This window comes from Paroedura picta, chromosome 5 (genome assembly GCF_049243985.1).
Source record: "Paroedura picta isolate Pp20150507F chromosome 5, Ppicta_v3.0, whole genome shotgun sequence".
NCBI lineage: Eukaryota > Metazoa > Chordata > Lepidosauria > Squamata > Gekkonidae > Paroedura > Paroedura picta.
Window position 1 is genome coordinate 17,021,087 of NC_135373.1, and position 16,767 is coordinate 17,037,853.

Below are 16,767 nucleotides of genomic sequence, written 5' to 3' on the forward strand. Positions count from 1 at the left end.
AGTGATCAAAATGGAAGAGGGAGAGAGGGAAGGAAGGAACCTTCTCATTACTAACCATATTTTCCCCCTCCTGTCTACTCATCTACCAAAGCACCAACTCCAACCCTACCCCAACAAAAACCAACAGCATCTCTCAGTATCATTCACTCCTCTAACACACAATGGTGAGCAGAAAGCTCAACCACCATGAAAAACTCTGGTTACAGAGTATATATCAATGGAATTCAATAAAGAAATAATTAGGAGCTCAGCTGGGGAGGGGAAGAAATCAGTGCCCAGCATCTCAACCACATGTCCCTATTTATCGGCAATAACCAGCTTCCCAGGAGCTCCTCCAGCAGCAGTGGGAACAGTTCCCCCCCCCCCTCCAGCCGCTGTTCACTTCCAGCAATGCAGGCCTACGGGAATCACCAGAGTTTAATGAGCTTGTTCTAGACCCAGACGCCTTAATAGGTTTGCTAGCGAGGGGATCGATTTAAGCGTGTGTCTGATAGTCATGTGTGTGGCTAGGAACTTCTCTGTTCCCCTTAGGGAACGAAAGCAGGTTTCCGCAACTTGGGTCAGAGTCCCACTCCACCAAAAGCAGCCTGGTCACCATGACTGCTAAATATCTGACAACTCACCCTGTTATATCCATGGGGCACTAAACCAGACAAGTGGTTTTGGAGACCCTACGATGTGCTGCCTTGATGCTGCTCGAAAGCTTCGCAACTGATTTCTCCTGCCCAAGCCAGATGATGTGGTTAGCAGCCTCTTTGATCAGGTGCCCAAAAGATGATTAAGATCTTCCCCTACTGTGGTATCTCTTCCTCCTCCTCCTTTCTCTCTTTCGTTCCCCAGAAGAGACGCACGCTTTCCCAATGAGATAGAAACACAAGAATCCTCTTTATTTTGGCAAAACAAAAAAACCCCCCAACAACCCACTCTGGTGGATTTCAGAAAATCACCGTCATCAGGGGAAAGGACCCACAGCATCGCCACGAGAAGGGGGCCAGGGCGATACTATTGCCGAAGGGGCCGGGGAATTCCCGGCAGCACTGCCATCATAGAGTGGAACATGAAAAGGGATACCAAAAAAACTTGAGACAAAATCTGGGGTCTGCAGTCTCTTCTTTTCCCATCTTTGTTCAAACAGCATTGTTTGACCAAGGTGAAGGTTCCACAGGCCCTTCTTCGAGTCAGATTCACTACAGGGAAATGCAAGCTTAGAAGCTGGCCTCTCTCTGGCTGAAGGGGGGATGGAGAAAAGCCAAGAAGAGACAAAATAGACCCACTTCCCATGTTCATCTAGACACATAACACATGAAACTGCCTTATATGGAGTCAGACCATCAGTCTCTCAGAGTCAGCATGGTCTGTTCAGATTGGCAGCTGCTCTCCAGAGTCTCAGGCAAAGGTTTTTCACATCACCTACCGCCTGGTCTTTAAAGTGAAGATGCCGGGGATTGAACCTGGGACCTTCTGCAGTCAAGTGGAGGCTCTTCCACTGAGCCACAGCCCCACCCTACGGTTCCTGGCTTCCCCTCTCCAGGGGAACCAGTCCCAAGGCTTCAGACTGTCCCATGCAGAAAAAGACAAGAGACGCATGGTTCAGGGAGTCCATTACATAACTAAGGAGGGGAGGATTTGCTCCCACTGTCCTTGAGTGGGAAGGGAGATTGTAAAAAGGAGGAGGACAGATTCCCTTGGTGCAGGGCTTCTCCATGTTCGCAGGAAAGAAGAGGTTCTGTATTATTTTCAGAGAGAGCTGGAAACAAACAGCCTGTCTGATGAGTCTGGACAGAAGATGAGTACAGGAAGCTAGGGGGGAAAGGGCGGGTATCAGAGGAGAAACCAGGGACAGGAGGCCAAAGACAGGGAATCGGGAGGCCCCCTACACAGGCCGAGCACCGGTCGTGTGCATGCTAAAATATTCGGTGTAGCCATTGTGCTGGTGGAGTTGGGGTGCATGCAGCTGGTAAGGGGGCGGCTGGCTCTCGCCCCCCGCAGAAGGTTTCAACAGGATGGGGGTCCCACTGAGCTCTGACGTGGTGACCACGCAGCTGGGGGTCAGGGTGTGGTCGGCAGATGACGTCTCCTCCACTTGCTTGCGAGGCTGGACAGGAGAAAGGAAGCAGAACGACCCGGTCAGTATAGTCAATGGAAAAGGGGGAAAACCCCAAGACACCCCCTTTCCACATTCCCCCAGCCCCTCATAAACCAGAAGCAAGAAAACCAAAGTGGGTAAAGAGAGGCTTAGACGCCCCAAGGCTTAGACCTCCAGACCTGGCCAGCATGTGACCCCATGTGCCAACCGCAGTTTATTTGACAAACATGGAAGGCACAACTGCAGACAATTCCCTTAAGAAGGAAAACTGGAAGGAACCTAAAGAAAGCAGCGTGGCTCCATCAACAGCTTTCAAAAGAATTGAGTGATAAAAAGGCTCGTTTAGGAAATGGAATGAGGACCTTATAACCAAGGAGGAAGATAAACACATAATCAATGCATGTAGGGAGAGTGTTAGAAAAGCTAACAATTAGGATGAGCTTAGGCTAGCAAGAAATGCTAAAAACAACAAGAAACAGTTCTTATGTTATATTGAACGTAAGAAAAAGAATAGAAACATGGTAGGACCATTGCATGGACAATGCTGATTTTATGAACTTAAGCAGATTTTGAGTGGGTGGGCAGGAAGGGATGTGCCAGTGTTTGTCTCTTGTGGGCCTTCCTTGCATGCCCACGGAATTGCTAATTGCCTCTATGGGATGGTAGCTGAATTCCCTCCAGGCCAGTCTGGATTCTGGAGATTTTTGGTGCAGGGATCACTTGGGCATGAAAACAGGGTCACTGTGGGTGGGCAGGTAGTTGTGAGTTCCTGCATTGTGCAGGGGGTTGGACTAGATGACCAAGGACAACCCTTCCAAGTCTATGATTCTATTCTACGATTCTAGGTGTTCCTGTTGGCAGCAGAGGATATGACAGATATGAATGGGTTTAAATTACAGGTAGAAAGGTACTTGGCCGGATAATAGGGGAAATTTTTACATTAAGAGCAGATAAGCCATCAAATCAGTGAGTTCCCCCTCACTGGCAGTTTTCAAGCAGAGGCTAGACAAACACTTGTCAAACTGTAGCTCTCTAGATGTCCATAGACTACAATTCCCATGAGTCCGTCAGGACATGCTGTTCATGGACATCTGGAAAGCCACAGTTTGGCCAGCCCTGCTTTAGGCTGATACTGCATTGAGCAGGGGGTTGGACTAGATAGATGGCTCCTAGAACCCCTTCTATGATCAATCAGAGAAGAGCTTTCATCAGTGAAAGCTCATTTCAGGTACATGTCAAAAAGTAGGAGGGATGTAATGGCCCTTCTTGGGACAACGAGAGATCCAAAAGTGAAGTAGATGAAGACAAGAGAATCATGTCCTGAGATCATCAGCTATTTTGGCCGGTGGACAGAGGGATAATGCTTCTCAGGTGGAGAAGGCTGAAGCGAAAGATCCACCTAGAGCAGGGGTTGTCAAACTGCGACCCTCCAGATGTCCATGGACTACAATTACCATAAGCCCCTGCCAGCAAATGCAGGGGCTTATGGAATTCAGCTACCATCCCACAGAATGCAGGGGCCCATGGGAACTGTAGTCCATGGACATCTGGAGGGCTGCAGTTTGACCACCCCTGACCTAGGGGCATGCCTAAAGAAGTTCAAGAGGAGCAAATTAGGCAGTCTTGCTCCTAGTCCAGAAGGGAACAGCTTTTATCCACTGTTTGTGGAAAGGAGGAGAAGAGGCAAGGGAGTTCACGCAGAGCCCCATTGAGACAACAGGATGAACGGCAAGGTGGGTGGGGTTTGGAAGGCTCACATGGGGAGCCGTGACCAGACAGGGTGGTTCTCTGATTGACCCCATGGTCTGTTCTAAGCAGACTGGCAGCCTTTCAAAGTCCACAGGAGTTACATGGGTGTCACTCTGCATTGACATGGGTCAATTTATAGCCATAGGGATTCGGCAACTTTTAGAACACTGTCGTCCCCTCCTCCGTTCGCTCCCAACAACAGCTCTATGCGCTAGGCCAAGGTCACCCAGTGAGTGTCCGTGGCAGAAGTTGGGATCCAAGCTTGGATCGCCCAAGATCCTAGTCTCCATGTGCCAGATGACTCTACCCACTGCTCAAGATGGTGCTGCTGCTGCTCTTTGGTATACTGCTAATGGGCAGCCAAATCTAGACTGTGCGTGCCTCCCCAAGGCCTACCGTGGACACAGCAGTGCCTTTATACAGACTGCCCCACACTCGACTTCCTGGCAAACTCCAAGCTGCTATTTTCATCTACAAAAGACTCTAAAGCAGGGGTAGGCAAACTGTGGCCCTCCAGATGTTCATGGACTACAATTCCTAATGCTGGCAGGGCTCATGGAAAATGTAGTCCATGGACATCTGGAGGGCCACAGTTTGCCTACCCCTGCTCTAGAACAAGGGTCCCCAACATGGTGCCTACGGGCACCATGACACCTACCAATACCCTTCCTGGTACCCACCAAAGCGTCTGGAAAGGAAACACAATAGCCTTCTCCCTGCAGACTCTAAAGCAAGCAAAAGCAGAGTGCAGTTGGCCCTGAGCAGAAGGGGAAACCCGGAGCTGCCTTTGACCCTGAAGGGGCTCACATTGCTGGCGCTGCTGCTCCCTGTACTCTGGGGGATGGAGAAAAGCTCCGTAAAGTTTGGCACCGAGTCGCTGATGAAGGTGACGTTGCCGTATACGTGGTGGGGGAACTTGGCCCCAGCAGCTGCCTCCTCCACAATCCCAATCTGCGACGTCCGCACGTGGTAAGGGAAGTTCTTGTTGGCTGCCGAGGGACGGGTCATTATCTGAGGGAACGACAGAAACATCAAGCTGGCGGCTGGATAGAATCTGAGAATCATAGAGTTGGAAGGGGCCTCCAGGGTCATCGAATCCTATACCATGCAGGACATTCACAACTATCTGCCCACCCACAGTGACCCCAATTCCATGCCCAGATGATGCCCTGACCCCCCAACCCCAGAATCCCTGGCCAGTCTGGTCTGGAAGAAATTCACTTTCTGATTCCAAAGTGACGATCAGCATTTCCCTGAACATGCAAGAAAGGGACACAAGAGCCAAGCTCAGACACAAACCCACTCACAGTCTGCCTAAGTTTGCAAAATTAGCTAGCCACTACTTTAAAACTTCCAAATAAGAACCCACCATCTCCTGAGGAAGCCTTTTAAAACAGTGGTCCCCAACCTGCGGTCCACGGCCCGGAGGCGTGCCGCGCATGCGCGTTTGCGCCGCTGCCATGCCGGCAGCCGCGGCTTCTTCCCTCCCCCACCCGAAGCAAGAAGCTCGCCAGGCCGCGAGCAAATCGGCCGTCGAAGCGGCCAATTATCTTGTGGCCCGACAAGCTTCTTGTTTCGGGCGGGGGAGGGAAGAGAAGCTTGCCGAGCCACAAGATAATCGCTTTGGCGGCCTATTTGCTGGCGGCCCGGAGGGGCCGGGAGGCGAAGCTACGGCTGCCGGCATGGCGGCAGCGCAAACGCGCGTGCGCGGACTGCCGCGCATGCATGTTTGCACCCCTACCAGGCACAAACACGCGTGCGCAGCAGTTCGCACACGCGAGTTTGCGCTGGGACTGCCGCGCGTGCGCGGGCCCCCGGGCCGCCCTCTCCCCACTCTCCGGAGCAGCGGTCCGTGGCAGCCGAAAGGTTGCGGACCGCTGTTTTAAAGGATAAGGGAGACGTAAGGTTCGCTGTGCACAAGTACACTAAGAAGCTCCTCTTTCTCCCTCCACGACCCACAGGCAGGGGACGCTGCCTTAGTTATCCCAGAACAGATTCTCCACTTTGGATTCAAGGTTTTATTTTCCTCTCACTCAAGAGAATTACATTTGAAAATATACACCATCACAAGATTCTTGAGCAGAGTTCCCTACATGGTGCCCTGCAAGCAGGGGATATCACTGTAGTATCATAGATTCTCCATTTGTTATTTTTAATGGGGTTTTTTAGTCTTCACACTCGCAGAGATGCATTTCCAAACACGTGCAAAACATCTGCAAAAGACTCCAGAGCAGGAGCCCCCAATCTGGTGCCCAGGGGTGGCAAGTGCCCACCAACAACCTTCCTGATGTGCAGCCAATGTTTTTAGGAAGTGGTGAGGCAATTTCATATAGGATTATTTTCACTTCCTTTGTCAATCCTCTTTAAAAAAAAAAGTTTGCTTTTGAAAGCAGAAGCTCATGTTTGCAAAAGACTCTAGGGGTGAACGCTTTGGCACGGTTCGCACCTCGGCGATCACCGAAGAGCTCACCTCTACCAGCCACCAAGGCTCCTTACCCCTAGCTCTACCTATTCCCAACCCCTCAAAGGAGGACTCTTCCCCCCCCCCAAAAAAAAAGGAAAGTCACTTCAAAAGCAAGCTTTTTCACTGGCAGTCTTCAAGCAAAGGTTGGATGCAGACTTTTCTTGGATGCTTTAGGATGCTTAGGGCTGATCCTGCGTTGAGCAGGGGGTTGGAGTACATGGCCAGTATGGCCCCTTCCAATTCTATGATTCTATGATTCTATATAACTGGTTCACAAAAAGAAGCTCCATCCAGGACTTGCTCTAATGGTAACATACAATACTGACTTTGGGTAGCATCAAAAGGTTAGAAAAGTGTATATACAAGTCATGTGTAGAAGTGAAGTTTGAATCACTGGGGCAGAGTCTGCACTTACTTTCTTTATTCCATTGTCAATCCTGTTGAATTCAGATCGCTTTTAACTCGGGTCTTCCTCTCTCCCCCCCCTCCCCATTGAAACAGGAAAGTCTTCTGCACGTTGTAAGGGAGGCTCAGAAGGTGGGGGGGGGCAAGCCTCTTTCTTTCTTTTCTTGAATGGGGGGGGGGGAGAGCCAGGCAGGGAGCATCTTTCTTTTCTTGGAGGGGAGGGGGAGAGGATCAAAAAAGGCAGAGGAGGGAGGAAAAATCCAGGACCGACAGAAGTTGAGAGAAATTAGGGGCTTCTCCTTTAAGGCAAGCGTGTCACATGACCAGGTGTAGCCTATCAGAGGTTCTCTACCACGGAGCTTTTTTCCCCAAGCTGGATATTCAGGCTTAAAAGCAGTCTAAGATATCGCACAATAAAGGTAGGGTCACTCCGGATCAATCCTTCTTGCTGCAGAAGGAAAATTAAAATCGCCCAAAATCCAAACAGAATCGCATTCTGTGTAGAGGGCAGGGACTGAATCGATCTGGGGTTGGAATAAAAGCTCCGTGCAGTTTACACCTGGGACACACCTTTTTGCATTTCTAAGGGACCTCTCTCTAAGACAGGCTGTCTCAACCATGGATTCGTGAAACCCTGGAGTGTCTTGATGGCCCTGGAAGAGTTTCTCAAATGGGTGGAGCTAATTAATTTTTAATATATATTTTTAAATCATTTATTGGCCGATATATGGTCGACCTACCCACCCCTCCCAACATGGCCAGTGATGGAAGGGGCCCCCAGGTGGGCATGTCCACAGCTCTGTTTCCCAAACATATTCTGCACAATCACGCCACTTCTGGTTTCTCGAAGCCTGAAGAATGTTTTTGGGGTTTCTCGATTGTAAAAAGGTTGAGAAGGGCTGCTCTCAGAGAATGAAGTGTGCAATAATGGGAGATACAAAAGTATTTCTGTTTCTTTTGAACACTGCCCTTTCATTCATTTTTTCAATGTTGTCACTATGGTTTTTATTTTAGAAGCCTTCTCAGGCAAGTTCCTGGGGAGACGGCACAAAATTTTTCTACCCTGACAACTCAGGAGGGTGGTGGGAATCCTCACCAGGAAGACTGTGTGGGCGTAGAGATGGATGCCCAACTGGATGCCATTGACGATCTTCTCCCGTGCCCACTTGGGGATGCCGAAGTTGGCAATGAGGGCCGTGACGGGAACAGCGAAGAACCTGCAAGAGGAAAAAAGGGTTGTCTTGCCACACAAGCTGCCCTCTCCTCCCCTACACACACACACTTCTTTTCGCTAACACAAACCTCCCAACTTTCCTTTCTGGGAGTGGAAAAACACCTCTACCCTTGCTTCTTTTTGAAGTCAGCTACCCTCCTCCCCAGCTACCCAGGAAGTATCCCCATCTCATGATGGTGTATATTGGGAGTATTATCGTCTGCAAAAGACTCCAGAGCAGGGGTAGTCAAACTGCAGCCCTCCAGATGTCCATGGACTACAATTCCCATGAGCCCCTGCCAGCATTTGCTCTAGAGCAGCGGTCCCCAACCCCTGGTCCGGGGACAGGGACCGGTCCGTGGATCAGTCGGTACTGGTCCGCGGGTCCTCCTCATCCTCCCCGGCTACTGCCTCGGGAGCTGCCATGCCACTCTGCTGCCAGCTCACCTTTGGTGCTCTCCAGCGGCCGCCATAGCTGGGGCTCCCCCTCGGCATGGCACTGTGTGGCACTGTGCAGCTGCTGCCGGCAGTGCCCCCCAGCAGGCGGCGGGAAGTCAGGGGTGCCAGCAGGAAAGCAAGCGGAGCAGGGGCTCAGGCAGTGGTGACATCCCTCGGCAAAAGACTACCCTACCCCCCGGGCCTCAGTAAAATTGTCAAGTGTTGACCAATCCCCAGTGATAAAAAGGTTGGGGACCACTGCTCTAGGGCACAGGTCCCTCAAAACAGTGTCTGTGAGCACTATGGCGCCTCCTGACACCCAACAAGTGCTTTTAAAAAGTGGGCATGGTCCATTGAGGCTTTTGCCCAGCAAGGCATGAACACCAAACTTATACCCAGAATTAAACTTTGTTGGTCTTAAATGTGCTGCTGGACTTATATAAATAAAGGTGCATGTTGGGAGAAACAGTAGCTAATGGGAATTGTAGTCCATGGACGTCTAGAGAGCAACAGTTCTCCAGGTTGTTTTCTGTCACCTCCCACCTGTTCTGGAGCTCAGTGGCAGAACCTCTGTTTGGCATGCAGAAGGTCCCAGGTTCAATCCCCAGCATCTCCAGTCAAAAGGACCAGGCAGGAGGTGATAAGAAAGGCCTCTGCCTGAGACCTTGGAGAGCCACTGCCAGTCTTAAGACAATCCTGAATTCGATGGACCAAGGCAGGCAGTTTCACATGTTCACATGTGTATGTTCTTAGCCTGGAATAAAGTTATTTATTTGGCTCAGTGGCAGAGCATCTGCGTGACATGCAGAAAGTCCCAGATTTGATCCCTGGCATTTCTAATTAAAAGGACCAGGCAGAAACCTCAGCCTTGGAGCTGCTAATCAAGGGTCTGAAATAGTTTCAGGCAGATTCACATGCTCATCCAGCAGACTGCCCCCTTGCCAGTGGTAGCCCCAGTCTAGATTCACTCACCAGAGGGTATAAGCTGCAAAGAAGGGGACATAGAAGGGCTGCTTCTCTGGGAACTGCTTGAGGGTGATCAGGATGGCATAGCAGAACCAGATGTAAGCCACAAACTGTAACGCAATCAGGCCGTACCCAGCTGGCGACTCATAAGTGTACAGCACCTGTGCCTGGTCAAAGAACTGAGCCCAAGGAGGGAAGGAAGTGGGTGAGCCAATGGTAGAAGCAGCAATTCAAGGGAGAAGTAAATCACAGCAGAAAAACCCACCACAGGCTATTCAGGGCTGGGGAATGGAAGCACAATTCTCCATGGATACAGAAGACGAGCGTCTTCCCTGAAGCCCAGAAAATGGGAAGGCCTTCCAGAGATTCGAGAGGAAAAGGCACTCCTGTTCCATTAATAAGAGGACTTGATGAGAAACAAATTAGACAGGTTCATGGAGGACAGGTCCATCAAGGGCTATTACCCAGGGGGACTAAAGGGAACCACCACGATCAGAGGCAGTTGGCCTGTGAATAGCAGCACCAGGATGAGTCATTATCAGGAGAATGCCTTGGCTCTTTGTGCCCTGTTGTTGGCCAGCCACATGAACTGGTTGGCCACTATGTGAGACAGGATGCTGGACTAGATGGACCACTGGTCTAATCCAGTAGGGCTCTTCTGAGGTTCTGATAAAGCCTTCAGCCTCTCTACCGTGTAGTTGGCCCTCCAGAGGAACTGGTTGGCTGCTCTGGGAGACGGGATGCTGGAATAGAAAGACCACTGGTCTGATCCAGCAGGGCTCTTCTGAGGTTCTTAATGCATACATCTTCTAAAAGAATGAATAATTAAAAGTGGAAGTCCCTGATCTCCCAAACGGAAAGCTCCCTAGGGTAGAAAACAATGGTAGAACAGAAGGGTTCCCAAAAGGACCTGGGCCCACAGGGGAAAGCACTCACCTCTGCCTCGTAGATGAAGAGAACAACGTGTGTAATCGTGTAGAGGGTCATGTACACTGAGAGCTTGATAGATCCCGTGTGGCTGATCCGACCCCTGCAAGAAAGGGGTTAATATGATTGGAGTGCTGCGCCATGAACCTCTTGAGACATTTCCTCTAAATTCTGGTTTGACTCCTGCAGCTCCCTTTTGCCAATTTGAATTCCAGGATACCAAGTGTTCCTCCACCATGGAGCAAGATTTTCCTCACACAAAAGGAGTCCTCTGGTAGAGGAAAGAATGCTGGACTAGAAGGACTACTGGTCTGATCCAGCAGGGCTCTTCTGATGCTCTTGGGTCCATAACCACCCTGAAACCCGATTTTCCATGCCACCAAAGTACACTCCCCCATACCCTCAACTGGAAGCCAGCCATCTCCAATATCCTTTCCTCAAATTTTGCCTTTAACCAAATTCAAAGAAATGACATTCCAGCATCTCCCAAGCCCAGGGACAAAGCCGCGTGCTCCACTTCTCATCTCATCAGCTCTTCTTCACAAAACCACTGCCCACTATAACCCTATAACCCTGCTGCTAACAAATCCCGTCTCTTTGCTCGAGAACGAGAACAGCCCATCAAAGGGGTTGTCAGTTTTTCGCCATGCCAAAAACGTCTTCCAACCTCCAAACAACACACAGAGAAATACACAGATAAGGGATTTTGTTCCACTGGAGCAGGCTCAATTGGGGTTTCATGTCTTCCTGAAACCCTTCTTGAATGGGTGGGAATTAATTATTTTTATATATATTTAAAAAAATTAAAAACACTTATCAGGTGATATGACCATATATGGCAGCAGTTCTCAACCTGGGGACCCCATTAGGGATTGATCGACCCTTTTCCCAGGGGTCGCGCCATAGCGGCTGCTGCCTAATGCCACGACCCCATTCGGGTCGCCGAGGCAGCCTTGGTGACCCAAACAGAGCCGTGGCATCAGAAAGGTTGAGAACCACTGAGGTTGACCCTCGTCCCAAAACGGCCAATGATGGGCCTGGAAAGAGTGGGAAAGGGGAGGGGGCTCCAGATGGGCATGTCCACAGCTTTGCTTCCCAACCATATTATGCACAATCGTGCGACTTCATGGTTTCTTGAAGCCTGAAGTTGAAGAAGGCTGCATTGGAGACTTCATTAAAGGCCCGGTCCCCAGTAACCTCCGTAAAGCTGTGAGTTCTTTCTACTCGGGTTACCATTCAGCAGCCTTCAATAGGGGAGCAAGATGAGAGGTGTAACATGCGGAGATTTCCAGTTTAGCAGTGATATTTGTTCCACAGTTCATGCCATATTCATTTTGCCAAAGCCCCTGGTAGCAGCAGGGTAGCCAGGAGACAAGGGAAAAGTTGTGTGTTTCAATAGACAGCTTCTTCATCCGTCTGCAAAATCCTGCATCTCATAAGCCCCCCCCCTCCCATCACCAGCTGAAATGCATCCTACCACGCTTTGATTATAACCCCATCAATATTCTTGCCGGTGCAGCAAGTTTTCAACTACACAGCACAAAACGCAATCCTCTTAGCCCTGCTGTCTCAAGCTTGCTGAAGGAGCTTCTGGTACTAACGATACACTGCTGACCCGTTTTTGAAAACAGCTTTGGAAAAAGGGCTGTTCAAACCAGAGAAGTGCCCCCGGGGAGGCCTTTCTCTGCCTGACTCACCACTGCAAACACTCTGTCTCCTTGCAGAGTTCCAAAAGAGATTTTGACACTAGCAAGTGTGCCTTGGGAGCCTTGTTAAGGGGTAGGGATCTGCCAGGGACTGGCTGGCAGAACAGAAACAGTGGGAAGAAAAGAGTTATGCACCTTTTTTCTCCCCATCCTTGCTCTGCTTGAAACTCCCCTCTCCCGAAGCTTTTCCATTTTAAAAATGCCATAAACTTGCACATAATATGCAGCTGGATGACACAAATTTGCACATAATGCCACAAACTTGCACGTAATACACAGTTGGATTCCTCAAATGCACGTAATACGCAGCTGGGTGACACAAATTTGCACATAATGCCACAAACTTGCACATCATACCCTACAGGCTGGATAGCTCTCTGTCAGCATACTTTGCTCTCCAACCAAGCAGCTGGCAGCCAGGAATGCTACTCCCCATCAAATGATCTGCCCCCCTCCCCACTTCTTCAGCTGTGCAGGTACCTGGTGACTGTAAATCCTTTTCCCAGAAGAATTAGCATCAGGAGGAAGATCAGGAAACTGACGGAGAAGAGAAGCTTGGCTAGAGAAAGAGAGAGAGAGAGAAGTCAGATGAGCCTAGAGATTTTGGGTCCTTCTGGGATAAGGGATGGTGGTCTAGGGGCCTAGGCAGGACATTCTGCACCCATGGAGGGAGAGAGGGTTGTACTAAAAAGAATGACAAGGAATGGCCATCAAAACCCACTGATTTAGCTCTTCTAGTTGTAAAGCAGCGTTAGAGGTGGAGGTTTAAACTATGGCCAAGTCCAAGAGCCACACCACTCGCAACCAGTCTCACTAATGGCACAGAAAGGGCCAGGTCGCATAGATATGAATCTCTGAAGGGGGCTGATTCCAAGTTCCTGAAGAACATGTGCTTTGCAAAGAAACACAACAAGAAAGGGCTGAAAAAGATGCAGGCAAACAATGTTGAGTAACTGGCTTGCCTTTGGATGGGGAAAGGGACTGACTTGCTTGGACTCATTTTGTAGACCAGGGATGGGTAAACTGTGGCCCTCCAGATGTCCATGGACTACAATTCCCATGAGCCCCTGCCAGGAAATGCTGTCAGGGGCTCATGGGAATTGTAGTCCATGGACATCTGGAGGGCCACAGTTTGCCCACCCCTTTTCTAGTCAAAACAATTGGGTGGAATGTACTGGTGCAAAACAACAACAGCATTGATTTCTTCCCAGATAAACCGCAGTGAATGCTGACATACACACCCCACCCAATTGTGGCGAATGAGGCCATCCTAATCAGAGTTACTCCCTTCTACAGCAATGGATTGCAAAGGACTTAGAAAGGGTTTGACTGTAAAGTTAAGCATGATGCTTGGAACAGGATGTCATGTTCAGCTGGGGGTTGGGGCTTAAAATCCGTGGCTGACCCATATGGATGCCAGTCTCCAGGTGGGATCTGGGGATCCCCTTGGAATTACAGCTTATCTCCAGGCTACAGAGATCAGTCCCCCAGAAGAACACAGATGCTTTGGAGACTGGACTCCTTGTCATTGTACCCCACTGAGGTCCCTGTTTCCCCCCCCCCCCAGGCATCATCCCCAAATCTCTAGCAGTTTCCCAGCCTTGCTCTGGCAACTTGCCCCCTATCTCTTGCCAGTGGCCAACAAGGGACCAGGCAACCTAGCAGAATCTGGGCTTGCACCTTTTACAAGGTGAGTGTCATGCTGCACCCCAGCCCAGATCTGGACTAAGCAGCATCAGGCCCAAATTCCTTAGGTAAGGCCAAGAGACAGCCACTGGACCCCCTCCCAACAAGGCTGCCATGAGGATAAAATGGGAGGACCCCCATATGTCTAAATTACACCACAAGGCACTCTTGATCACACTCTGCTGCTAGACACCTTGGGGGGGAGGAGATTTTCATTGACACCTACCCAGGATCTTGAGGCTGCCGTTACCGATGCCATCACTTGCGTACTGTCCCCAGTATATGCAAAAGAACATTAGGCTCAGCACTGAAAAGGAGAAAAAAGAACAGTTGTGATGAGTCCACTCTATTAGATCCTCCCCAGGGCCTTCTCCGTGGTAGCCTCACACTTATCAAAATCTTTTTCCATGGGAAAACCCACACCAGGCCACTAGCTAGCACCTGTGGCCTTTCAGCATGCCATGGGTATCCCATAAATCCACAAGGTGGAATTCAGTACTGGATGCAGAATCAAACCTCGTCTCAAAAACTGAGGGCCATTCCGCACAACAGGCAATGTCGCTAAATCTGAATGCTATTGAAAAGCGCTGCAATCAATAGCAGCAGGTCTCGGTAACACACACAGCCGTTTCTATCGGGAAAAAAGGCTCTCCCACTAACACTGTTCTCGTAACACACAAGTTTCCGGTCTCGCCGAAATCACAACAAAGGAGGCGATATTTTTCCGTGCTTCCTCCTGCCCCTGGCCGTCAATCAAACAGAAAACAGGGTTGCACTTACCTGTAACTGTTGTTCATCGAGTGGTCTTCTGTGCAGTCACACATGGGTTCTGCGGAATCGCAGGCCTGCCACGGAGAGGAACTCGCAAGCTTTTATACATATAAAATTCTAGAAGCTCCCAAGAGTGCTCACCCCTCCCCTACAGAGGGTGACTTTCCCGCCCAAAGTCACATGATGTGGGAGGGGTTAGCACTCTCCCCTCAGTTCTCCTTCCTGCCGCCGGAACAGGCAAGTGAATCCATTATCAGCGGCCCACTGCGGGGAAGGAGGGAGGGTTGTGTGACTGCACAGAAGACCACTCGATGAACAACAGTTACAGGTAAGTGCAACCCTGTTTTCATCTTCGTGGCTTCTGTGCAGTCCCACATGGGAGACTAGCAAGATCACGCACCCTGGAGGTGGGTGTGGGCTTACATAGCAGAAAATGGATTGAATCCACTCTACCCACAGAACCTCTCTCCAGGAGTTGACATCTATAACAAAGTGGTGGACAAATGTGGATCATTGATCAGGTCACTCCACTGCAGATGTCTATTAGAGGCAATCCAGGCAAGAAGACTGCAGAAAAAAACTCTGAGAACATGTAATTCAGAGAGATACCAATAGGGCCATCTACTTCAGGCAAAGCTTGTCAGTTTATGGAAACATCATTCAACATGGTAATATCTGTACTGAGGCCCTTCTACACATTCATGGATCAGTAAGGCAAGTAACGATTTCTACATTGCCTGGATCAGCCCATTCCATTATTTACTTGTTTGGTTTTTTTAACCAAACATATCCCATACACATAGCCCTCTCTGCTTCAGAACCAGGTGTCAAGTCAGGAGTAACTTAGAAATCACTTGGGGAAGAAAAACCATGTTCGGTTTTAATACTACTCATCTCGATGAAATCTTAGAGAAGAGAGGGCCATCAGATAAGGTAGACGTTTCCTCCAACCTTCAGGCTGAATCCACGGCCATCCAAAAAGGATGTACTGTAATACATAAATCTGTCAATCAATGAATCAAAGAAAAGGCAGATTCACAAATGCATTTTTAACGGTTGAGTTGCTAACATCTTGCTATCCTGATCTAGAAACATTTCCATCTACACCAATAGAACAAGTAGAAGAGGGTTTGTGGTTTACCACCCACGCCCTCAAGACCCTAAATATTAACCACCAGCCAGGAATAGCAGACGAACTATCAGTCGGAATTGCCTGAGCACTAGGTGATGGTGGAGGTCTCTATGCAGGAATTCTGGCTCTGTCAGAGAGGCAATGAACCTGTATGCTTGCAGTAGGAAACACACTCCACTTGGTCTACAGGTTGCTTCAGAAATGCAGTGTACACTGTCCAGTTAGAACTTTCAAATACCATATCTAGGAATCCTGCAAGGGAAGAAGAAGGTTAATGAAGAATGGAAAGGTTTCCCCAGTGGGTTGTGAACCCACTGATACCCCAGAGCACAACATGCATTGATTCCAGTAGCAAATGAGTACCCTGTACTGCTTCTTGCAGCAAAAAAGGAACTATGTTTGGAGTGTCCATTATTGACACTCATATGTGACCGCAATCATTGCTTAATCTTCCCTGTATCAATCCAATATATGCGCTGAGGCTAGCACCAAAGCACACTGAGGTTTCCCATCATGTAGATGACAGAGACATGTTGAACAGAACCTGAGCACTGTAACATAACCTCAGGTAGCCTGTTTCCACCATAGTAATTCATATAGGTTTATGCCATGGAGTCATCTGTAGGCAAACAGGACCTGCTGTTCTTGAATCCTGCACAACAAAGAATCAAAGACACATTAATAGCTCTGAATTTTGAGTCTTATTAATAGTCTAAATAGATGTTCTGACCCGGTACTCAGACAATAATAGTACAACGCTTTCCACAGTCAAATAACAAGGCAACTGTGAGGAGATAGTATCAAGGTATCCCCTACTAGAGATTCAATGTGATGAGTGTAAGAGTATGATCTTAGAGATCGTGCTTCAAATCCCCACTCTGCCATGGAAATTTGCAGAGTGACTCTTTCTCAACTTATCCTACCTCACAGGGTCACTGTGAGGAGAAAGTGGAAGATCACTATATCAGAGCCCTCAGGAGAGTCAAAGGAATAGGGAGTTTCAACCAAAGGTGTTCCTTAAAGATTCTACTTTTTTGTTTTTGTTTTTTTCCCCTCACCCACCCCCCAGGGGGTGGAAATCTGTTTTCCAGAGGGATAGCCTCAGTAGTCCTTTCAATGGAAAAAAACATTGTGAAATAGATCCATAAATGCCACATTTCAATAGGGAATGAGCACAGATGCTGCAGACCCACAACTTGGACAGCATGCCCAAGGCTCACTGAA

At 49.2% G+C, this 16,767-nt stretch overlaps 1 protein-coding gene across 1 annotated transcript in view; it reads right to left on the reverse strand.

Annotated features, from left to right (window-relative positions):
- Positions 1-866: 866 nt before the first annotated feature.
- TMEM145 (transmembrane protein 145) overlaps positions 867-16,767 on the reverse strand; it is a 41,225-nt gene continuing 25,324 nt past the window's right edge. The window contains exons 9-15 of the mRNA XM_077336694.1: positions 13,867-13,947; positions 12,435-12,513; positions 10,258-10,351; positions 9,328-9,500; positions 7,801-7,921; positions 4,643-4,846; positions 867-2,095 (exon numbers count right to left, since the gene is read on the reverse strand). Of these exons, the coding sequence (XP_077192809.1) occupies positions 1,874-2,095; positions 4,643-4,846; positions 7,801-7,921; positions 9,328-9,500; positions 10,258-10,351; positions 12,435-12,513; positions 13,867-13,947 (974 nt within the window). The 3' untranslated portion in view covers positions 867-1,873. The remainder of the gene's footprint in view (positions 2,096-4,642; positions 4,847-7,800; positions 7,922-9,327; positions 9,501-10,257; positions 10,352-12,434; positions 12,514-13,866; positions 13,948-16,767) is intronic.